Source organism: Hyaena hyaena, unplaced genomic scaffold, assembly GCF_003009895.1.
Source record: "Hyaena hyaena isolate Hyena2069 unplaced genomic scaffold, ASM300989v1 scaffold_97, whole genome shotgun sequence".
Lineage (NCBI taxonomy): Eukaryota > Metazoa > Chordata > Mammalia > Carnivora > Hyaenidae > Hyaena > Hyaena hyaena.
Window position 1 is genome coordinate 948,822 of NW_024080728.1, and position 24,406 is coordinate 973,227.

At 42.6% G+C, this 24,406-nt stretch overlaps 1 protein-coding gene across 1 annotated transcript; it reads right to left on the reverse strand.

Annotated features, from left to right (window-relative positions):
• Positions 1 to 16,609: 16,609 nt before the first annotated feature.
• MYOZ1 (myozenin 1) lies at positions 16,610 to 23,048 on the reverse strand. Its single transcript, XM_039235113.1, has 6 exons — positions 22,963 to 23,048; positions 21,709 to 21,799; positions 20,599 to 20,777; positions 18,763 to 19,006; positions 18,239 to 18,404; positions 16,610 to 17,078 (listed from the first exon to the last, which is right to left on the reverse strand). Exons 2-6 carry the CDS (start codon positions 21,779 to 21,781, stop codon positions 16,847 to 16,849), a joined length of 894 nt encoding a protein of 297 aa, XP_039091044.1. The 5' UTR covers positions 21,782 to 21,799; positions 22,963 to 23,048; the 3' UTR covers positions 16,610 to 16,846.
• Positions 23,049 to 24,406: the final 1,358 nt, after the last annotated feature.

The following is a 24,406-nucleotide window of genomic DNA, read 5'->3' on the forward strand; positions in this document are numbered from 1 at the left end:
AAATGCTCCAAACAAAGACATAGGGTACAGCACCAGGGTGGCTCAGTCATTAAGCATCTAACTATATGGCTCAGGTCATGATATCATGGTTTGTGAGTTTGAGCCCCACATCAAGTGAGCTCAAGTTCCACTTATGAGCTCAAGTTCCACTTCAGGTGAGCTGGAGCCCTGCTTCTGGTGAGCTCAAGCCCTGCTTCAGGTAAACAAAAGCCCTGCTTCAGGTGAACAGGGGCCCCACTTTGGGTAAGCCCCCCCTTTTCTCTCTCTCTACCCCTCCTGGGATTCTCTCTTTCTCTCTCTGCCCCTTGCTCACTTGGGCCCTTTCTCTCTCTTAAAAAAAAAAAAAAAAAAAAAAAAAAAAAGACATAGGGTGTCAGAATGGATGGAAAAACAAAATCTATCTATATGCTGCCTACAAGAGACTAATTTTAGACCTAAAGACACCTACAGATTGAAAGTGATGGGATGGAGAACCATCTATCACACTAAGCCAGTGGAAGTTAAAAGAAAGCCAAAGTAGCCATACTTGTATCAGACAAACTAGATTTTAAAACAAAGACTATAATGAGATGAAGAAGGACATTAAATCATAATTAAGGGATCTATCTATCAAGAAGATCTAACAATTATAGGGATGCCTGTGTGGCTCAGTTGGTCAAGCGTCCAACTTCAGCTCAGGTCATGATCTCACAGTTCGTGAAAAACTGAGAGCTTTCCCCTTAAGGTCAGGAACATGACAGGGATGTCCACTCTCACCAGTGTTATTCAACATAGTGCTGGAAGTCCTAGCCTCAGCAATCAGACAACAAAACAAAATAAAAGGCATCCAAAATAGCAAAGGAGAAGACAACCTTTTATACTTCACTTTCACTCTTCATGATGTAGACATGATACTCTAAATCAATAATCTGAAAGACTCCACCAAAAAACTACCAGAACTGATATGAGAATTCAGCAAAGTCGCAAGATATAAAATCAACATACAGAAATCAGTTGCATTTCTAAACACCAATAATGAAGCAGCAGAAAGAGAAATCAAGGAATTTATCCCATTTACAATTGTACCAAAAACCATAAGATACATAGGATTAAACCTAACCAAAGAGGTAAAAGATCTGTACACTGAAAACTATAGAAAGCTTATGAAAGAAATTGAAGAAGACACAAAGATATGGAAAAATATTCCATGCTCTTGCATTGGAAGAACAAATACTGTTAAAATGTTGATACTACCAAAAAGCATTCTATACATTCAATGCAATCCCTATCAAAATAACACCAGCATCCATCACATAGAACAAACAATCCTAAAATTTGTATGGAACCAGAAAAAGACCATGGATAGCCAAAGTAATGTTAAAAAGAAAACCAACGGTGGAGGCATCACAATTCCAGACTTCAAGCTGTATTCCAAAGCTGCAATCACCAAGACAGTATGGCACTGGGCACTAAAACAGAAACATAGATCAATGGAACAGAGCAAAGGAGCCAGAAACAGATCCACAAATGTATGGCCAACTAATCTTCAACAAAGCAGGAAAGAGGATCCAATGGAAAAAATTGTCTTCGGCAAATGGTGCTGGGAAAACTGGAGAGCGACATGCAAAAGAATGATCCTGGGACCACTTTCTTATGCCATACACAAAGATAAATTCAAAATGGATGAAAGACATAAATGTGAGACAGAGAATCATCAAAATCCTAACGGAGAAAACAGGCAGCAACTTTTTTACCTTGGCTGCAGCAACTTCTTCCTGGTCATGTCTCCGGCAAGGGAAATAAAAACAAAAATGAACTATTGGGACCTCATGAAGATATAAAGCTTCTGCACAACAAAGGAAACAATCAACAAAACTAAAGGCAACCAACTGAATGGGAGAAGATATTTGCAAATGACATATTGGACAAAAGGTTAGTATTCAAAATCTATAAAGAACTTCTCAAATTCAACATCCAAAAAACAAATAATCCAGTGAAGAAATGGGCAGAAGACACAGACACTTTTCCAAAGAAGACATCCAGATGGCTGATAGACACATGAAAAGATGTTCAACATCACTGATCATCAGAAAAATACAAATCAAAACTATGATGAGATACCACCTCACACCTATTAGAATGGCTAAAATTAGCAACTCAGGAAACAACAGATGTTGGCGAGGATGCAGATAAGAACCCTTTTGCACTGTTGGTGGAAATGCAAACTGGCGCAGCCACTCTGGAAAACAGTATGGAAGTTGCTTAAAAAATTAAAAATAGAGGGGCGCCTGGGTGGCTTAGTCGGTTAAGCGTCCGACTTTCGCTTAGGTCATGATCTCGCGGTTCGTGGGTTCGAGCCCCGCGTCGGGCTCTGTGCTGACTGCCAGCTCAGAGCCTGGAGCCTGTTTCAGAGTCTGTGTCTCCCTCTTTCTCTGAACCCTCCCCTGTTAACGCTGTCTCTCTCTATCCTAGAAATAAGTAAAAATATTAAAAAAAAAAATTAAAAATAGAATTATCCTACAACCCAGCAATCGCACTACTAGTTATTTATCCAAAGAATATAAAAATGCTGATTCAAAGGGGCACATGTACCCCAATGTTTATAGCAGTGCTATCAACAATAGCCAAATTATGGAAAGAGCACAAAGGCCCATCAACTCATGAATGGATACAGAAGATATGTGGTATGGAGCGCCTGAGTGGCTCAGTCAGAGGCACCTGGATGGCTCAGTCATCTGACTGAGTGTCTGATTCTCGATTTCAGCTCAGGTCATGATCTCACAGTTTATAAGTTCAAGCCCCCTGTCAGCCTCTGCACTGGGAGCACAGAGCCTACTTGGAACTCTTTCTCTCTTTCCCTCTTTCTGCCCCTCCCCTGCTTGCTCGCTCGCTCTCTCTCAAAATGAACAAATAAACACTAAAAAATATTATATATGCATACATATATATATACGTATGTGCCTATATATCTACACACAATGGAATACTACTTGACTTGGCAATCAAAAAGAATGAAATCTTGCCATTTGCAACAATGTGGATGGAACCAGAGTGTATTATACTAAGGCAATAAGTCAGAGAAAGACAAATGTCATATGATTTCACTCATGTGTAATTTAAGAAACACAAAAGATGAACATAGGGGAAGGGAAGGAAAAATAAGGTAAAAACGGAGGAAGGCAAACCATAAGAGACTCTTAAGGACAGAGAACTGAGAGTTGCAGGAAGGGAGGTGAATAAGAGGATGAGCTAAATGACTGATAGGCATCAAAGGAGAGCACTTGTTGGGATGAGCACTGGGTAAGTGCTGAATCACTGGGTTTTACTCCTGAAACCAATATTATACTGAATGTTAACTAACTTGAATTTAAATAATGAAATATTTTTAAAATTAAAAAAATAAAATCTTTTATAAAAGAGAAAAAGATAGCCACCCAGGCACCCCATGAGCATAAAAATTTTAGCATATCAGGGAACCAGGGCGGCTTAGTCAGTTAAGCATCCAACTCTTGATCTCAGCTCAGATCATGATCTCACAGTTCATGAGATCAAGCCCTGTGTCAGGCTCTGCGCTGACAGCATGAAGCCTGCTTGGGATTCTCTCTCTCCCTCTATCTCTGCCCATATCTCCGCTTACACACACACATGCTCTCTCCCTCTCAAAAATAAATAAATAGGGGCACCTGGGTGGCTCAGTCAGTTAAGCCTCCCACTTCAGCTCAGGTCATGATCTTGCAGTTTGTGAGTTTGAGTCCCACACTGGGCTTTGTGCTGACAGCTTGGAGCCTGGAGCCTGTTTCAGATTGTGTCTCCCTCTTTCTCAGCCCCTCCCCCGCTTACACTCTGTGTGTGTCTTTCTCTGTCTCAAAACTAAATAAACGTTAAAAATAAATAAACATTAAAAAAATCTTAGTGTATTAATAGATACCATAAATAATGCAACACATTAGAGAAAATATTGTTCTCTCTATATAAAAATAAATAAATACACACACACACAGATTTGCATCCATATACGTATAAAGAGTTCTTGTTAATCAAAAGGTAAAAGAAAAAGTTTTTTTTTAAAAGTCAGGGATGCCTGGGTGGTTCCAGTGGGTTAAGCCTCTGACTCTCAATTTTGGCTTTGTTCATGATCTCACAGTTGTGGCATCATGCCCTGCATCAGGCCCTAACTGATAGCATGGAGCCTGCTTGGGATTCTCTCTCCCTCTCTCTATGCCCCTACCCCACTTACACTCCCTCTCCCTCCCTCCCTCTCTCTCTCTCTGTCTCTCTCAAAATAAATAAATAAACTTAAAAAAGTAAATAACAAAATTTTAAAAGTCAAAGGATAGAATAAAAAGTTTCATAGAAAGAAATGTAAAATTGGGGTGCCTGGGTGGCTTAGTCGTTTAAGCGTCCGACTTTCGCTTAGGTCATGATCTCGCGCTTCGTGGGTTCGGAACCCACGTCGGGCTCTGTGCTGACCGCCAGCTCAGAGCCTGGAGCCTGTTTCAGTCTGTGATTCCCTCTCTCTCTGACCCTCCCCTGCTCATGCTGTCTCTCTCTCTCTCTCTCTCCTAGAAATAAATAAAACATTAAAAAAGAAAGAAAGAAATGTAAATAGTCAATAAAAAAATTAAAAGATACTCAAACTCACAAGTAATCTGAAAACTGCAAATTTTCTGCCCATAATATAGTAAAAGATTGATAATACCAAGTGTTGGCAAGTATGTAAGGATATAGGCACTTTCACAAAGTGCTAGTAGAGTACATAATAGTACACAGACTATATGAAGGACAGATTGGCAGTATCTTTGAAAACATACACACTTTTAAGATATAATTCTAGCCACTACTATACAGGTATTCTAGAACATTAATACAAGAGAAAGAATAAGGGATGTTCATTTTGGTTGGTAAATGCAAAAATCTTGGACAATTTAAATGCCCATCAATTTAAAAAATGGTTAAATTACAGGAACTCAAAATGAAATACAATCAGCTGTTAAAAAGTGTGTATTGAAAAACAAAGTGTGTATTGACAGAATGAGATGCTCTACGCAAGTAGCTAAGTTTAAAAAAAAAAAAAAAAAAAGAGCTGCAGAAGTGCCTGGGTGGCTAGTCAGTTAACTGTCTGACTTTTGGTTTCAGCTCAAGTCATGATCTCAGAGTTCAGGAAATTGAGCCTCATGTGGGGCTCTGTACTGACAGCAAGGATCCTGCTCGGGATTCTCTCTCACCCTCTCTCTCTGCTCCTCCCCTACTCCCACTCACTCTTTCTCATAATAAATAAACTTTTTTTAAAAAAGGTGCCTTTAGGGGTGCCTGGGTGGCTTAGTCGGTTAAGCGTCCGACTTTCGCTTAGGTCATGATCTCGCGGTTCGTGGGTTCGAGCCCCGCGTCAGGCTCTGTGCTGACTGCCAGCTCAGAGCCTGGAGCCTGCTTCAGATTCTGTGTCTCCCTTTCTCTCTGACCCTCCCCTGCTCGTGCTGTCTCTCTCTCTCTCCTAGAAATAAATAAATAAATAAATAAATAAATAAATAAATAAAAAGGTGTCTTTAATTTAAAAATAAATAGGAGCACCTGGGTGGTTCAGTAGGTTAAGCATCTGATTTCAGCTCAGGTCATGATTTCACAGATTGTGAGTTGGACCCCCCAAGTCAGGCTCTGTGCTGACAGCTCACAGCCTGAAGCTGCTTCAGATTCTGTGTCTCTGTCTCTTTCTGCCCCTCCCCCGATTACACTGTGTCTTTCTCAAAAATAAACAATTTTTAAAAATTTTTAAATAAATAAATAAATAAAATCTTGGAGCATCTGGCTGGTAGTCATAAGAGCATGCAATTCTTGATCTTGGGGTTGTCAGTTCGAGCCCCATGCTGGGTATAGTGATTACTTAAAAAATAAAATCTTTAAAAAAAATTTTAAGGGGCACCTGGATGGCTCAGTCAATTAAGCATCCAACTTCGGCTCAGGTCATGATCTCGCAGTTTGTGAGTTCGAGCTCGGCATCAGGCTCTGTGCTAACAGCTCAGAGCCTGGAGCCTGCTTCAGATTCTGTTTCCCTCTCTCTTTGCCCCTCCTCCGCTCATGCTCTATCTCTCTCTGTCTCTCAAAAATAAATAAACGTTAAAAAAATTTTTTAAATTTTATTATTTTTTTTAAAATATATTTTTAAGTTTTTATTTCTAGGAGAGAGAGAGACAGCACGAGAGACAGCGTGAGCAGGGGAGGGTCAGAGAAAGAGGGAGACACAGACTCTGAAATAGGCTCCAGGCTCTGAGCTGGCAGTCAGCACAGAGCCCGACGCGGGGCTCGAACCCACGAACCGCGAGATCATGACCAAAGCGAAAGTCAGACGCTTAACCGACTAAGCCACCCAGGCGCCCCAAAATTTTTTTTAATTTTAAGTCTTTTAAAGAAGACATCAACATTGAATTCAAGAAAGAAAAATAAATATGGAAAAACGTTCAACTTCACAAAGAAATGGAAATTTAAAGTACAATATCACTTTTCACCTATCATGTAAACTGTTTTTAGTTTGTTCAATGTCTATTTACTATTGCTGATATAAGTGCTGGGAAATTAATACTTTTTCCCACACATCCCTGGAGGAGTATAAACGGATAGAACCTTTCCAGAGGGTATGTGAATAAAAGGAGAGGAAAAGATCTTCAGGCTATCCTGTGGAGATTCAGAGTTAAAGAATACTTTTCGACCTTATCCTCTTTACACATAGGCAATTACTCTTTCAGTATTCAACCCTCTGAGGCAGAAGTTCCATGCTCTGCCCTCAAGGCTCTTCCTCTCATCTCACTCTTACTGTAAACCTCTTAGAAAAATGTCTCAATGTCTAAAAATAATTCACATAAAAAACATGGGCACCCAGCCCACCTAGTTAAACGGTGTTAGAAAACAGAATTTCATTCACACTCATATGTTAGTGGAGCCTATAGATGAGGGATTGCTGCAGAAAGTCAACTCAATGAAAACCTCACCTGACTCACCTTCAAATCTGTATGTATTTCTTAAGAATATTAGGTATTACAACAGAATTGTATCCCTCCACTTTTTTCTTAATGTTTATTTATTTTTGTAGGAGAGGGAACATGCATGTACTCATTGGGGAGGGGCAAAGAGAGAGATGGAAGATCCAAAGAGAGATCACTGACATTAGAAAGCCCAATGCAGGGCTCAACTTCACAAGCCCTGAGATCATGATGTGAGCTAGACTCGGACACTTAACCACCTGAGCCTCCCTGGCACCCCCCTCCACTTTTCTTAAGGCACGTAAACATTTATTAACATGGGTCAATAATGCAGCTAGACACAGAAAAATGACACAATAATATAATAAAACAAATGTAAGAAGCCTCTGAATAAACTATACATTTATCCTAAGTATAAGTAGGAAGTATAGGGGCGCCTGGGTGGCTCAGTGGGTTAAGCATCCGACTTTGGCTCAGGTCATGATCTCACGGTTCGTGGTTTCAAGCCCTGCATCAGGCTCTGTGCTGACAGCTAGCTCAGAGCCTGGAGCCTGTTTCAAATTCTGTATCTTCCTCTCTCTCTGACCCTCCCCTGTTCATGCTGTCTCTCTCTCTCTCAGAAATAAATAAAACATTTAAAAAATTTAAAAAAATAAGTAGGAAGTATAAGTACAGTAGACGGGAAACAAACCATCAGTTTGTACTCTCATCTATCAATAGCCTCCTGACAACACTGGTTTCTTGAAATTAGCTGAGAGCATCTATAACTCAATGCATAGCAATTATTAATATAATTTGGCAATGTGGTACAGTAGAAGAAATATTTAATTAGGAATCAGGACACTTGGGACATTTCAGCTGGTGACTTTGGCAAGTCATTTAAAAGTTCCTCTAGGCTTGGGGCATCTGGGTGGCTCAGTGCGTTAAGCATTTGACTCTTGATTTCAGATTTCAGTTCAGGTCATAATCTTGCAGTTTGTGAGATCAAGCTCTGCATCAGGCTCTGCACTCACAGTGTGGAGCCTGCTTGGAATTCTCTCTCTCTCTCCCCACTCTCTCTTTCCCTCCCCTCCCCTCACCTTGTATGCATGCTCTCTCAAAATAAATAAACTTTTAAAAAAAGTCTGAATGCAAATATATAAATACATGTGACATGTATATATTTTTCTCAATACAAAAAAAGCAGTATAAAAATGCTTAAATCTCTTAAATTGTTGTAATAACATTTGCTCTATGCTGCATATGAATATAGATAATCATTTCTATTATTAAAATGATCACTTTCTAGAAGACTGCAAATGTTAACAATTGCGTGTTACAACTATTTTTCCCAAGGATAGCTCCCTATACAATTATATACAACATGAATATGGCAATTTACTCAATTCTCTGTACAACACAAACTCATATTTAGCATCATGTTAATATTCAAATTAGTTCCCATTAGTCATATAAACATTTGAGGGAGAAAACTGTATGAACAAAGACACAGCTCTGTGCTCTTTAGTAACTTCCTTGAAATTTTTAGCTTAAATTTTCTTGTCTTTAAAACTGAAGCACTAGGACCAGCTGAAGATCAGGATGTTATAAAGATAAAATGAGATAATGTGCCTGGCACATTAATAATCACTCAACAAATGTTAGTTATCATGTTTATTATTGATTTAAGAACATACAGTGATATTTTAAGAGTACCAAAAAAGACTTAAATTATTAACTGAGTTGTGAATTTTCTCCTGCTTTCATTATAACTTGTATCTCTTCTGAGAAACATGTGTTCTATTAATGCAGCATAGTTTGGAATTTGCTTAGTATTTTGTAATTTTTAAAATTATTTCTTCCTTTTTAATCTTGTCAACTAGGTAAACTCATGAGGGCCAGATCCTTGTTTCAAGAGCTTGTGTGTATATACTGTGCTTTTGGTTTTTTGTTTTGTTTTTTTTTTAGAGAGAGAGACCACATGTAAGTGGGGTGGTGGGGGGAAGGGCAGAGGGATAGAGGCAGAGAAAGAGAGAGAGAGAGAGAGAGAGAGAGAGAGAGAGAGAGAATCCCAAGCAGGCTCCAAGCTTGGAGCCTGCCATGGGATCTATCAAGAGTCCACCTGAGCCAAATCAAGAGTCAGACACTCAACAGACTGAACCACCTACACACCCCTATATTGTGTTTATTACATTGTAATTACTTGTTTCTCTGTCACTATCGCTTGGTTTTGAGCATTGCAAGGCAGAGAGCAAAGCTTACTTGTATTTGTATCCTAAAGGCTTAGTAATGATACAAAATAGGTCTCAGTAAATGTCTGTTGAATGGATAAATGAATTAATTAATCTCACCCCTCCCCTCAATGCCTTACACAGTACTCTATACATAATGGGAGCCCAGTAAAGCTCCTTAATGGATTCATGCAGAAATCGTTTGGACCCAACCACATAAAGCTGTATCTTGCCTCAGAAAGGCACTTCTACTTTAAAGTTTAGCTACTGATATTACAAATTAAAAGTTTCAGTCTAACACATATCAAATAAATAGGTTCAATGACTAACCACATCAAAGGTAGTGCCAGAAGGATTTAAAAGCCATTATTCTAATTAATGAATTTGTGAACCTCAACATGGAAAAATCCAGTTACATAATCAAAAGAGGTTATCCCCTGCAAATTTACACCTACAAAAGACAGTAAGAAAAATTATCAGATAATTTGTAATTATTTTTATGCCTGAATTGAAGCCATTGTTTTCAGTAGAAATAAGAGTTCAAGAGCAAAGTGGTCCAAACTCATCTCCACAAAACAGTTCTGAAACTCAGAAACTAAATATTTTGCCCTCTCCTTGATTTTAACTCCTGGGAGACTCATTTTATTCCCAGATTACCAGATATTCAAAACTTGTTCTGTCTCCTAAAATAAAACATTATCCGTTTCTCAAAAAGCAAATAACCTGAATATGCGCACTTTGGGAACACTAGGTTTTATATTCAAGTTAACTAAAACTATCCCTAGTGTTCAGCCTGCTGCTGCAGCAGTAGAAACACTTTCCTTACTTTTTAAATTACATGCGTGGAAGACTTAAGTGTCGTGCTGCACATTCTTTCACTGTATCAGCTAAACTGATGCAGTTTTACACTGCATACATAATTCCATAAGTACACCGTAAAGGAATTCTATACTTGAATGAGTCTAGGAAGAAACGTGATCTCAGCACACACACCCCTTCTTCCAACTCAATACGCTCCGGAGGAAGCACATCTTAGTTTTTTTCCCTAAAGAATTTCTCTCCCGCCCCCATTCCACACTTTATTTTACAGCAGCAATCATTCATTATCCCACTCAACAGTCTCTCCGCAGAAAGAACCTTTCCAACTAATACTAGTTCACCAGGACCCTGCTTCCACATTTTATAGTCCGTAGCGGATTTCTCTGGAAGGGGCAAGTGGTGGTGGAGGTCCGGGACGCCACCATTCCCGCCACGCCATTTAGGACCCGGGTCCTGGCGCGCAGACCTAGACCAGCGTCCCGCGTACCCCGCGAGCCGCGAAGGGTCCGACACCGTCCCGGGTCCCCACCAGTGCAAAGCAAACCGGGCCCAACCTCTGTGCTCCCATTCAATATACCGTCCTCCTCGCGGTACCCCATTTATTCCCACTTACTCCTCGATGTTGTCCGGTCCCTTTATCCAGTTCTGAGGCCGCGTAACCCTCTTCCTGCCAACACACACCCTTCCAACACTCCGGCCCCTGCCCCTTGAACCCTACTACACCGCCGTCCCTCCCACTGGACCTCACGGCAGCTCTAGCCCTCCGAATGCCCTAGTGCAGACCTGCGCCAGGTCCCTGAACCCACTTGACCTGGGTCCTCTCCAACACGTCACACTCGGGCCCATTACTCCCAACATACCCCCACCACCAGGGCTACCCCCTGCACCCCGTTACCTCCGACCCCGCCCCCCTGAGGGTGTCGCACTCACAGCTCCAGCCGCCGCATCCTTAACCGCCGCGGCTGCTATAGCTACAGGGAGCCAAGGCAACCAGCTCTCGCGACACTTTCCTTAGCTAACGGCGAGAACAGCCGAGAAGAGCCTCTAGCAAGAAAGTAAACGAGTCGGGCTCGAGAAGGCTAAGTATATCTCGCGATAGTGGTGTGTAAAATGGCGGCCGCCAAGCGTCTTAGGGGCGGCCTGGAAAGGTCTGGTACCGGGTGAGGGCAGGGAAGAATCTGGAGCGAGAGAGTCGGGAAACTGTCGCAGGGAGGAACAGACTGACCTGGGGGAAGTTAGTAAGGTGAACCCTACACTGTAATAGCTTTGGGGTTGTGACCTTCTTTGCTCCAAGTACCTCAAAGTTAGAGCAATGACGCCTTCTGTTGAAGTTACGTTTTCCTGGTATCTTCCTTCTGTATGAGGAGTTAGAGATGGAGAGAGCATGCCAGAAGTTGACCTTACCATCTCCTCATAACCTTCCTTAAGGAAATCTTCATCTGTTTTTCCCACACTGGTTTGCGAATGGTATTTGGTTTCACAGAAATATTTGTTTATTCCTGGTTCCCCACCCCTATCAGTTCACCAGCCCAAAATAGGAAATAAAAGGGGTTGTTTGTTTTGTTTTTTTAAACACGGGTTTAAAAAGCACGGGTGTTTGGCCTTGGATGCGGAAGGGGACCGCATTGGTTTATGACTTGAACTTTGCACTTTTGCTTGCAGCTCTGGGGACACATCCTTAATTCCTGCCTTAAAAAACTTAGTTGTAGGGCTTTCTCTCTGCTCTCAGACAACTGTAAATGCAGACTGAGAAGCATCTGGAACAGCAGATGGATTTACAGAACGTTGGTGAGGTTGGTCGGAAAGGAGTGAGTTATCTCAGTTGACTGTTCACGGTCAGTTACAGATCGAACTACTTGTTCTTAAAAACAGAACAACAAAAAAATGTTGAACAAGGAGAGTGAACAGGAAGGAATAAATAAGAGAATAGAAAGAATAAAGGATAAGGGGCATTTTCTTCCATCAAAGCCCCTGAATAGGTCTCATAGTCTAGACCAATTGCTGTCTAGTAGAAATATATTGGGAGTCACATTGTGCAACTTAAAATTTCTAGTAGACACATTTTTTTAAAATAAGATATATGAAATTAATTTTAGTTATATAACCCAGCATATTGAAAATATTTCAACATGGAGTCAATATTTTAAATTATTTTTTAAAAATGTTTAAATTATTGAGATATTTTACTTTTTTCATATTAAGTCTTCAGAATTTAGTGTTTGTATTTACAGAGCATCTCAGTTTGAACTAGGCACATTTCAAGAGCTCAGTAACTACATATGACTATTGACTAGTACTGGAAAGGAAAGCTCTAGACTGTGGACTAGGGAATACCATATCTGGGTAACTTTAGGGGGATGGTATTATGGTCACTGTGTTTTATGTAGAAGAAATTCTTGAAGTGGCTGACTCAAATGACTGTGGAAGTTAGACAATTAACAATAAAAGATGAATTAATGTAAAACAGTAGGTAGTAGTGGGAACTAGGACTCATTGGAGAGTACAAACACCTATCTAAAGGGTAGGTCCCCAGAGCTCCTGAGTTTTAAAACACAGCGATGGCAAACAGAAAATGTCTATGAGCAATATGAACAGCTAGCTCTATTGCCAATATGTGGCCTCTGTGAACTGTGGTATTCAAATGTATGAAACATTTTTGAAGAAAAGATTTTAACAGAATAGTGTCCAGGCAAAGACATAGCAAACCTTGAGGATTCCATTTACTGGATCCTGTGCAAGTGTGCACTTTAATACATTAAACCACCATTTCAACCTCTGATAATAATTTGACTTAATAAGCAGACTTCTCTCCTGAGAAGATAATTTCACAACCAACCTGAGCTCCCCATAAATTAATAAGCTTGCATCATGATTTTTGTTATATTTAAGAGTTCAGACATTCTGGGGCGCCTGGGTGGCTTAGTCGGTTAAGCGTCCGACTTTCGCTCAGGTCATGATCTCGCGGTTCGTGGGTTCGAGCCCCGCGTCGGGCTCTGTGCTGACTGCCAGCTCGGAGCCTGGAACCTGTTTCAGTCTGTGACTCCCTCTCTCTCTGACCCTCCCCTGCTCATGCTGTCTCTCTCTCTCTCCTAGAAATAAATAAAAATATTAAAAAAAAACAAAAAGAGTTCAGACATTCTGAGCTTAGAAAAAATGGTTTTAGTTATTTATTTATTTGAGAGTGAACACAAGCAAAGGTGGGGCAGAGAGAGAGGTAGCATCAGTTTGCAGCCTGATGCAAGGCTCAATCTCACAAACCGTGAGATAATAACCTGATCCAAAATCAAGAGTTGGATGCTTAACCAACCACCCAGATGCCCCTGAGCTTGGAAAAATTAAGTTTCTAGGCTTCCAGAGCTATTATCTAGCAGATCTTGGACTTTTTTTTTTTTACCTGAACTTTAAGGATAGGCACTTAATAATTATTTTATGGTTGAATGAAATCCTTGTGTCACATGAAAGTTATGAGGCTGATGCCTCACATAATACCTGGTATACAGTAGGCACTCAGTAAACATTTGTTAAAGGAATATAGTCCTTAACTTTGGGGTAGGGCTCACAGATTTTTAAACATGAAAATCTGATGAAAACTGTGAACCCATATTCAGATCCTGTCTATGCCCTACCCGTATTCCCTCAGCCCACCCCAGAGCTTACTACAGCTTTGATAGATAGTGCAGGTCCATACTCTCCTACCGCAAACACCTGTGTATTTCTTTGCCTATAAGTGCCAACAGAGTTATAATTCCCAGAAGCAATCTGTAACCAAAGAAAGATGGGATTTGGTGGCTAAATATTACAGTTCCTCAATCTGCTCAGTGGGGCAATTCTGAATCCACTATAGTGTTTCCCAAAACTTACTAGCATATGAATCACCCAAAGAGATGAGTAAGACACAGATTCTTGAGTTTACATTTTTAACCAGTCTCCCACCAAATAATGATGCTGCCGTCCATGGACCACACTTTGAATAGCATTTTTCTCAGAGAGTAACAAATGGGATTTAACTCCAATTCCCCAAAGCACTTTTATTGGCTTTCTTCTCACTCCCTTCCCTGGTTGGATTTCTGGAATCACTTTCCAACCTCTGGGATTACTTGCATCCAAATCTTTGTCTCAGGATTTATTTCGGGGGAAATCCAACTTATGGCAACACTGTCCTTTGAAATATACACACAAGGGATGCCTGAGTGGCTCAGTTGGTTAAGCATCTGAATCTTGATTTTGGCTCAGGTCATGGTCTCACAATTTGTGAAATTAAGACCCGTATCAGGCTGTACACTGACAGCACAGAGCCTGCTTGAGATTCTCTCCCTCTCCTTCTCTTCCCCTCCCCTGCTTGCTCGCTCTCTCAAAAATAAATAAAAACAGGGGCGCCTGGGTGGCTTAGTCGGTTAAGCGTCCGACTTTCGCTTAGGTCATGATCTCGCACTTCGTGGGTTTGAGCCCCGCGTCGGGCTCTGTGCTGACTGCCAGCTCAGAGCCTGGAGCCTGTTTCAGTCTGTGACTCCCTCTCTCTCTGACCCTCCCCTGCTCACGCTGTCTCTCTCTCTCTCTCTCTCTCTCTCTTTCCTAGAAATAAATAAAAATATATATAAAAATAAATAAATAAATAAATAAAAACAATAATAATAATAACTCTCTCAAAAATAAATAAAAACAGGGGCGCCTGGGTGGCTTAGTCGGTTAAGCGTCCGACTTTCGCTTGGGTCATGATCTCGCGGTTTGTGGGTTCAAGCCCCGCGTCGGGCTCTGTGCTGACTGCCAGCTCAGAGCCTGGAGCCTGTTTCAGTCTGTGACTCCCTCTCTCTCTGACCCTCCCCTGTTCATGCTGTCTCTCTCTCTCTCCTAGAAATAAATAAAAAACATTAAAAAAAAAAAAAAAAAGATACACACAGAAAAATCTTTGGGGAAAAAAAGGGGATACCTGCCTGGCTTAGTTGGTGGTGCATACAACTCTTGATCTCAGGGTTGCAAGTTCGAGCCCCATGTTGGGTGTAGAGATGACTTAAAAATAAAATCTTTTAAAAAAATATAAAAATACACACAGAAATAGAGTTTCATGTACAAGTTTAGAGGAAGTATGAGTCCTCTGAAATTTGTTTAGGTTGTAAAGGAAAATGATCAAGGTAAATGTTATGTGACCCTGGATCCATGAAAAATAGATCAGTATATGCAAAGTTTAGCAATTTAATAAAATCATTAATGGCTCATGGAGTTGGGTGAATTCAGCCAGCTCTCCTCAGAAGTTATTTTCCCAGATCCTATTAAGCCATCTCCTTATTCTTCCTGATCCTTATTTCTTATTTTGTGGAACACAGAGGTTAGTCTGGGACTCTAAAGAAACCACATGCTTGAAATAAAATTTAAAAATTTTTAGAAATAAGGGCACCTGGGTGGCTCAGTTAAGCATCCGACTTCAGCTCAGGTCATGATCTCATGGCTCATGAGTTCAAGCTCCACATCAGGCTCTGTGCTGACAGCTCAGAGCCCCGGAGCCTGTTTTGGATTCTGTGTCTCCCTCTCTGCCCACTCACACTCTCTCTCTGTCTCTCAAAAATAAACATTTAGGGACGTCTGGGTGGCTCAGTGGGTTATGTGTCCAGCTTCAGTTCAGGTAATGATCTCATGGTTCTTGGGTTCGAGCCCCACGTCAGGCTCTGTGCTGAATGCTTCCTCAGAGCCTGGATCCTGCTTCAGATTCTGTGTCTCCTTCTCTCTCTGTCCCTCCCCACTCATGCTCTGTCTCACTCTGTCTCTCAAAAATAAATAAATGTAAAAAAATTCTTTTAATAAAATTTAATATAAAAAAACATTTGAAAAATTTAGGGAGGTGGGGGAGAGGGAAAATGGGTGATGGGCATTGAGGAGAACACTTGTTAGGATGAGCACTGGGTGTTGTATGTAAGCCAATTTGACAATAAATTATATTCCTAAAAAATTAAAATTAAAGAATTTAAGAAAATACTGTTGCTCATTCCTATTGAGCTTTCATGTGTGTTTTTTTCCCCCTCAATTACAGTACTTTCTGAATACCACTCAAGTGCCTACATGACCCTTAGATCTTTTCTGACTGTGCTCACACAGAACCAGGCATACATAACTGCACCTGGTTTCTCCCACTTTCTTCTGGATTCTAACTTGGCTCTCTATTGTATGCTGTCCTTTCAGGAATCTGTAACCTTTGATCCATATACTCCTCAGCCCATTCTGGTCATCTGGAAACTTTATGGCATGTTTTACTTCTGTGATAATTGGGTAATCCTGATCATCCCAATCTCTAATCCGCTACACAAAGAGAGCTAACACTAAGGTTGCCAATACCTGCTTCCTAACCACCACACAGTAGTTTCTTAGTTTTGCCCACAAATGGGCCAGCACATGTGTTTGTGCATGACTGTCTTATGTACTATTGAATAAGTATGTCTTTGTACACACCTATGAATATGGTCTTGTGGGTGTGGACATGGGTGTGGTGTATAAGCAACCTTAGCTCAGGTCTGGTCTTGAAGTCTGAATAATGAATGTTTAGTACTTGACTTTAGTCTCTGTGCATTGTTAGCCTTAGTTTTCATCTGCCCTCAAATATCAGAGGAAGAATGAGTTCATTTCTCTGAAGTTTATTGACTGTTACTAGTGGCAGAGTGAATTTCATAAAAGAGCAGGTTCCATACAGAGCAAGTTGGTGAGGAAGGATGCTTGGAGTGGGGACTTGGGGTGAAGACTGGAAAGACAGATCTCTCCCTCTTTTTCCCCCTCCATTCCCACAAGGATACTGGATTTACAGTGGGGCATCCTGCTTAGCATTCCCTCTTCAAAATGGAACCTGAGAAGAGAAATTTAATGCAAAGTAGAGGAGGAAACACCTCACAGCTCCTCTGTTTCTCCATCCAAGGGGATGCTGATATCCACATTGTAGTCTACTGGCTCCCCAGAGCTCAGCCAGGGGATAGGGGTTCGATTGAAAGAAGGTCTGTTGGACAGATTCTGGTTGTAGAGGACCAGGGGTTCACTCAGTAGGGGCCCCAGGTCAAACTTGGGCATCTGGAAGGTCATGCGTTTGGAGGCCTTCTCATATCCACCATAAGGCATTGCCGTCCTGAAAAGAGGACATATTATTTAATTAAAAACAAAAGAGGACAAAAGGAACAGCTTTATCAGTGAGATGTTACCCTGTTTTGAAGATGGGGAAGTCTGTGAATTTTAGTTTAGATTGCTTCTGCATTCCTTCTTCTCCCTTAGTGCTTCATTCCCTATTCCTGGTTTGCTTTTTTCCCAGAACTAATGATGAGAAAAGGAACGTAGTGGGGCATTAAATAAAGAGTTTCATGGATAGCTGTGACTCAGACACTATAGTCTGAGACTACCTTAAAATACAAGGTAGACAACCCCTCCCCCTCAACTACACACACACAACTCCTACCCCATCTCCAGTAGATAGCACAAGGCTTGGTAAGAGGAATTAACATTGCCTGGAAAATTCAAGCTTCTTAGGACCAAATGCAAAAGCACTTTTTCTGGTGCTTCCCCATTCTGCTTTCATACAGATCTCCTGCTCACAGTCTAGAGAAGCCCAATTCCAAAAGAATAGACACTTAAGGGGACGCCTGGGTGGCTTAGTCGGTTAAGCGTCCGACTTTCGCTTAGGTCATGATCTCACAGTTCGTGGGTTCGAGCCCCGCATTGGGCTCTGTGCTGACTGCCAGCTCAGAGCCTGGAGCCTATTTCAGAGTCTGTATCTCTCTCTCTCTCTCTGACCCTCCCCTGCTCATGCTGTCTCTCTCTCTCTCTCTCTCTCTCCTAGAAATAAATAAAAAAAAAAAAAAAAAAAAAAAAAGAATAGATACTTAAGCCTTACTGGAGAATAAGGAAATAGAATCCTACTACGGGGACAGTAATGAAATCCTAACCTTGAATGAAGGAAATTTCAAGAGTCCTTTAAACATGTAAGATATTATTCCCATTTTACAGCAAGGCAACCAAGGCTCAGAAGTAAGGTGACTGTCCCATGCCCACACTGCTAATAAGTGGTGAACTGGACTTCAAATCTTGCCTCTCAGCAAACATTTCCTTCATCATACTGCACTATTTCTCTGAGTTAGAGCGAAAAAAGCAAAGGCTTTCAATTAGGACCCCCATATTCCTTTCCTCCCTCTTCAGCCTCCTTCTGAAACATTTGAACCAAAGTCTCTATCCCAATTAAGCACACTATGCCACACACTGGGATGCATCTGGTTCCTTCCTCACACCTCCTCCTACCTGTTGAAGGACTTATATTTGGGAAGCTCAGCTTTGGCCCCATAGGCCAGCAGGTCGATGCCAAGTTCCACTTTTTGCTGAGGGTCAACCCCCATGGCTCGCTCCCATGGGGAAATATAGGTCTTGAACACAGTGATATGTTTTCCTTCTCCACCTGTCTGGTCTCCTGGCAGCCATGGGAGAGAAAATTAAGTCAATAATAGCAGCTGGTAGCCAGTGGAAGTTAGTCTTACACCCCTGTACTAGGGAAGCTGCTGGGGGCCAATCCTGGTAATTGTGCTAGTTTTGTGGAATCCTGACAACCCAGGGTCAGATCTGTGACTAAAACTGAAAAGCCAGAAAGGTAACTGAAAGATCAAGCTCCTGAGTGAAACAGACACATTTTGGCATTCTCCTAAGGCAAGAGAGTCCATCTAGGTACCTCAGCAGCCTTCCCTTGCTCCCTAAACCCAGTCTAGGCCTCATTCCTGGGGATATCTCTGCTCTAGGGACCAGACACATCACTCTTGGATAAGGATACTTGCCTGTTCCTGTCTCACCAACCCCTGCTGTTCCAGAAGTTCCTCCTTTGCCACTGTGGCCCCCAGGACCACTAGCACCCCCAGATCCAGACCCAGAGCCCTGATGGTGGTGCTGGTCAGAGCCATAATGTCCGGCAGAGCCACTTCCCCCTGCCTGGCCTCCACTGCTGCCTTTGCTGTAGGAGAATCCCTGACCAGCTGTGCCCAGCTGTCCCCCAACTGTGGGAAGGAACTTCTGGAAGTGATCCTGGAGAGAAAAAACAAAGTAAGTAGAAGGTTAGGCAATGGGTGTGGGAAATATACAAAGACCAAGGTGGTGTGCATAGCAAGGAGGAGATGATCAGAGACAATGGCCAGAATCACAGAATCCTCTGAGATCTCCCCTCCAATAGGTAGATAGTGGATAGCCTGACAGAGAGGAGTTGAACTCTCCTAATGGATAGGAAACCTCCTTGGCTCAGTTCCTCCAATTACACCTTAAGGCGGGGACAACTCATTCTCCACACTTTCCTTTTCCATCCTTACGAAGGCAAAGAGGACCAAGACTTCCACTCAGCTATAATTTGAAAGGATGGGGTTGGGACAAAGAACCCAGACTTAATTTGAAGAGGTAGAGAGATGTCTGCCTCCTCCTCTACTTTATCTTGTCTAACAGACAGAACTCTTTTCTTTGTCTTTCTCTTCCTCTCCCTCTCTCCTCTTGAGGCCTGTTGAACCAGGACTTCCTGACAGTGAAACTGTAGCAGGTAGGGGGAAGGGTGACCAAAAGGGCAACACTGGATTCAGCCCCAAAGCCTAAAAATAACCCCATCAACTCCTTCAGGAGGCTCTCCTAGCCACCCCACCATGCACACCCCTATGCTCCAACCAGTGTAACCAGACCCAGCCAGGGAGGAGGGCTTTTGGCCTCCTAAAGTTAGATATGACCGGCTCAGCATTTTTGCTCCGCTTCTACATAAGGGCCAGTGACAGACAGTCCTGCCTCTGGCCCCATGTAGGCATTTATTTCCACTTTCCCCTGGCTGCCCAGTGAAGGTAGAGGGGAAAGAAAGGTAATGGAGAAGACCTCCTCCTTCTCGGCTACAACATCTTGTGCCTGGCACCCTTTTAATCCCTACTTCTCTTTGGAGAACGATTCTCACTAGGGAACATGGGATCTTAGAAGATAGTTTCAGTTCCCACATCCGGAGTCCTTAGACCCTATAGATAAAAGAATGGCTCAAGAAGGAGATGGTTATAAAAATTCACTTAACTCTTTGTAGGGTTATCAGATTTATCAAATAAAATTGTAGGACATTAGTTAAATTTGAATCTCAGAGACACAAAAAATACTTTTTTACTAACTTCAAAATTGCATGGGACATATTTACATATAAAAGATTATTCGTCATATATCTGAAATTAAAATTTAACTGGTATCTTGTATTTTTTTTTAATTGAATTGAACTACATTAAATTTTATGTCCCAAATACTTCTTGGGACATAACGTTATTAAAAAATTATTCATGCATATTTCAACTTTAAAATACAGGACTGGGTGTCCTATGTCTTATCTGGCAGCCCTATCGTTAATACTTAGCCATACTGGGAAGGAATTTTCTCCCTGAGGGTGTGTTCTCTTCACTCCCCCCCCCCCGCCCCCCTTCACTGGCTCTAAGATAAAGACTGAGTTTCAGAGGTGGGCTGTAACTCAGCCTGGAGGTTTAATATATCTGGAGACTTAATAAGCTTATACATTTGCAGAGAGGGGAGGTTGGTGGTATTTGGAGATTTGAGGCTTACGAAGAAGCTGTCTGAAGAGGCACTAGGCTGTGAGAGTTGTAAAGTTCCAAACTCACCATTGAGCTGTCAGAGAAGACATCAGGGTGGTTCTCATAAATAAACTTCTCTACCCGCATCTGCCTCAGTTTGAACATCTTGGAGCCCTTGTTAGTGAGCAGCGACAGCTCTTCCAACATCACATCCCTCGGGACACTGATTTTCTTGCCCAGGTTCAGGCCTGAGCTCTCCTGCCGACCTTCCAGGGAAGTGGAGAGGAAGAGACAAATAGAGTAAAGTAAGGTTTTCTAGGCTTAGAATACAGATGCCATCCACAACTAAGTGTGTCTCCTGCAGAGATCCCAGAGGCAAGCAGATACTGTCTGATGAAGATCTATCTAGTTTGTGAGAAATTTTTATTTCCTGGGTTTGGAGTTAGAGACAATGCATGGGAACTGGGGTGCAAAGTGGAATCAGTGAGTATACCAGAGTGGAGACAGTGAATAAGGCAAGAAGGGGCAGAGGCATGGGATGCAGGGCAAACGGGGACTATGGGAACATCATAGATGGAGACCATGGGGGAAACTGTAGCCTGGGGGCAAGCCCAAAGTCCAACACTGTGTGAAGCTGATACATCTAAATACAGATTTCTGCCTTAATTCTTTCCTCTCTCTTCCCCTCAGTGAACCCTGGCTGCAGATAGCCTTTGGGCATTGGGAGAGCTCTTCACATGCATATACTCCTTTCCCCCCAGGAAAAAAAAAAAAAAAGTCTAAGTATTTTTCCATTTTCTGTGCTTCCAAGGCTCCCTAGCACTGGAGGGGGGAGGAGAAGTAAGGAAATTAACCATTTACTGAGACTTTACTCTGTGCCAGTCTCCATCATACATATTTTTTTCCTCAAACATACCTCACTGACCTGTGAGTCCTGTTGTCCTGGACCTGCACTGGGTGATATGGCAAGGATATTATTGTCTCAGATTACAAGGTGAAAAGGGTGGAAGGGTGAGTGATCAGTGTTGAATCCTTTCTCCATTTTTCTCCCTGCCCCCACCACCCAGAATTTCTCTTATCTCTTCATATCTCTTCACCTTAAGACATATATACCTTTATGATTTTTCTGGGACTCTTCGGGGCTGAGATGCTCTTAACAAGAAGACCCTACACTAGGTAGGTGCAAACATGCCATACCTCCAGTGAGTTCCATGATCAGCTTGCTGGATTTCCTTTTCTTGTTGGGGGCTGGAGTTCCTGAGAGTGGCATTGTGGAGGCAGATTCAGCCTGAATAGGGTGGGAAGGAGGTGTTGAAAGATGGACAGGGACTGGGAAGTATCTACAGTAAGGTAGTACTTCTTAACCTGAGGTTAAGGGCTTCAGGTTAAGGAGACATATATATAATAAACGTATATTTTTCCCCCAAAAAAGATGAAAACCTATTGTTCTAGGGCTTCTCCTTTCTTGGAGGTGAGGCAGAAAGTATAGATGCATCCTCTGTCCCTACCTTCTATAAGCCTCTTTTCTACTGTTTAAATAGAGCTGGTGCAGGGATTAGGAACACAGTATGTGTTGGGGGCAGTGAGTAAAACAAACAACACACAGGCTGGGAGCTGCACCCAGGTTTCGTTGGCTTGGCATGACTTCAAGTTTTTATTTTCATGGGAAATCTCAGATTGTGGCTGTCATTCCCAACTGTGGGTCTCTCCTCAGTCTTCCTCAAGCCCTGGCACAGGTGGGGGTGGGGGTGGCACTGAAAAATGTTTTGCCAGAGTCAAGGAGATTTGGCCAAAAACATTCTCCATAGGAAGGAGAAGTTGTTGCTTTTCTACTGGGCCAGCTGGAGTGTGGCCTGGGATGGCATAGCAGTGTTCCTTGCTCCCTTTCAGTAGCTCCCACCCCAGGCTCCAGAGCTAGAGTGAAGAGGAGGGCCAGGGGCATTTGAACCTTGATGCATGTCAATTCAGCAATACCATAGCAGTGGGGAATTGAGGGGGGTTGGAACATAATAATAGAATCTGGCAGTAGAGGGGGACAAGCTGGGAAAAGATGCAGACTCCAGCAAAACACTGTCTTTCTGCTGAGTCCTATTTCACAACACATCTGCAGTTCTACTAACTTAATGGGCTATGCCGAGACAAGACCCCAGGAACTGCTAAATGGGCATTCACTATACTTTTCTTAGCCCTAACTAGGTTCTTTTTTCCCATCCAGCCTCTCAGATCCCCTTTTTATTACTCCAGTGCCTCCTCCAACATCTCCATTTCCCCCACACTCCTAAGCCCCTCTCCTTCCAACTCTGTGGCTCCCCTGAACTGGACAGCTGGGAACGGAGCATAGATGGGGGAGGGAGACAAGTCTCCCAGGATCAAGGGTCACTCTTGCAGACAGAGACACAGCAGTCAACAGAGTGGGCTCCAGCCTCTCTGGCCATAGAGCTGAAAACTTACCGGCTGCAGAAGTGGTGGTCAGCTCTCCTGGGGGTCCAGCAGCTTTGAAGGACTGAGCTGCTGTGACCGGAGAACCCAAGCTGGCCAGGCGTGGGGGCAGCACTGGCAGTGGGGGAGGGAGGGTAGTTATTAATAGAGACGATGAGTACAAGCAGCTCAAATGGCACTGGGGGTACTGAGACCCTGGAACCAAGATCCCGCCCTCCTTGCCCAGAGGCTCAGGAAGGGGAGGAAAAGCCTTTGGGATTCTCCCACTAAGCTGTCTGAGCCAGAGATCAGTCTACCCAGAGACTCCCCTTTCTTGGCATCTAGAGTCTGAGATCCAAAGAGGCATTCAGGGAGAAATTGAAAACTGTGAGGGAGGGGCACCTGGGTGGCTCAGCCGGTTAAGCGTCCGGCTTCGGCTCAGGTCATGATCTCACAGTTTGTGGGTTCGAGCCCCGCGTCGGGCTCTGTGCTGACAGCTCAGAGCCTGGAGCCTGTCTTTGGATTCTGTGTCTCCCTCTCTCTCTGACCCTCCCCTGTTCATGCTGTCTCTCTCTCTCTCAAAAATAAATAAAAAATTAAAAAAAAAAAAAAAAAGATTCCTTTAAAAAAAAAAAAGAAAACTGTGAGGGAAAGAGGAAGAAAGCAGAAAATGGTGGACAGGAATTCCAAGTGGGAGAGCAAGAACTGGAGAACATGTCTGGAGAGCCACTCAGAACCAATCCAGGCTGGAGCTGGAGGGACATATGGGTGCATTTTGGGAGTGAGGGGCTTAAGGGGCTATGTTTGAGGAAAGGAAATCTGTTCACAATGGAACTTCTTTTTTTTTTTTGCTTGTTGGCCAACAATGGAACTTCTTAAAAGTTCCTCGAAATGGGTGTTCTATGGAAACCAATCTGACAATAAATGATATTAAAACAAAAAAAAGTTCCTTGATAGGTTGGTCTTTCCTCTGGGAAAGCCAGAGCTTGGCAGGACAAGGGACCAAATTAACCAAATCCAGTGCTTCCTATGCTGTCAGAGATGATGTGGGGAAGACTTGACCAATTTCTCCCTTTTTGTCCCCATTTGCTGTTGGGTTGCTCAGTTCAGCCTGTTTTGCAGAATAGACGTTGATGTCTGAGATGTACATGTAGATTTCTAACCTGCCAGGTCCTTACTCTCTGGGGTTTCCACTTGGGATTTTCCTGAAAAGAAGCACACACCCCATAGGATCTAGATTATCCCATTCATACTGTTGCAGAGGAGCCCTTGGGCAAGGGTACGAGTTTGAGAGCTTCCTTAAAAGAATCGTGTCATATGCCCAGCCCCTTCCTCAGTAGCTGCATGAACATCCTAGATCCTCTTCCACCTCCGGCTCAGATTCTGGAACCAACTGCTGTTGCACCTCTGTTGCAGCTACCACCATCCTATTGTGGCTGCTTTAGAAAGTGACTTTGCAGCTTCTGGAATGCCCTTC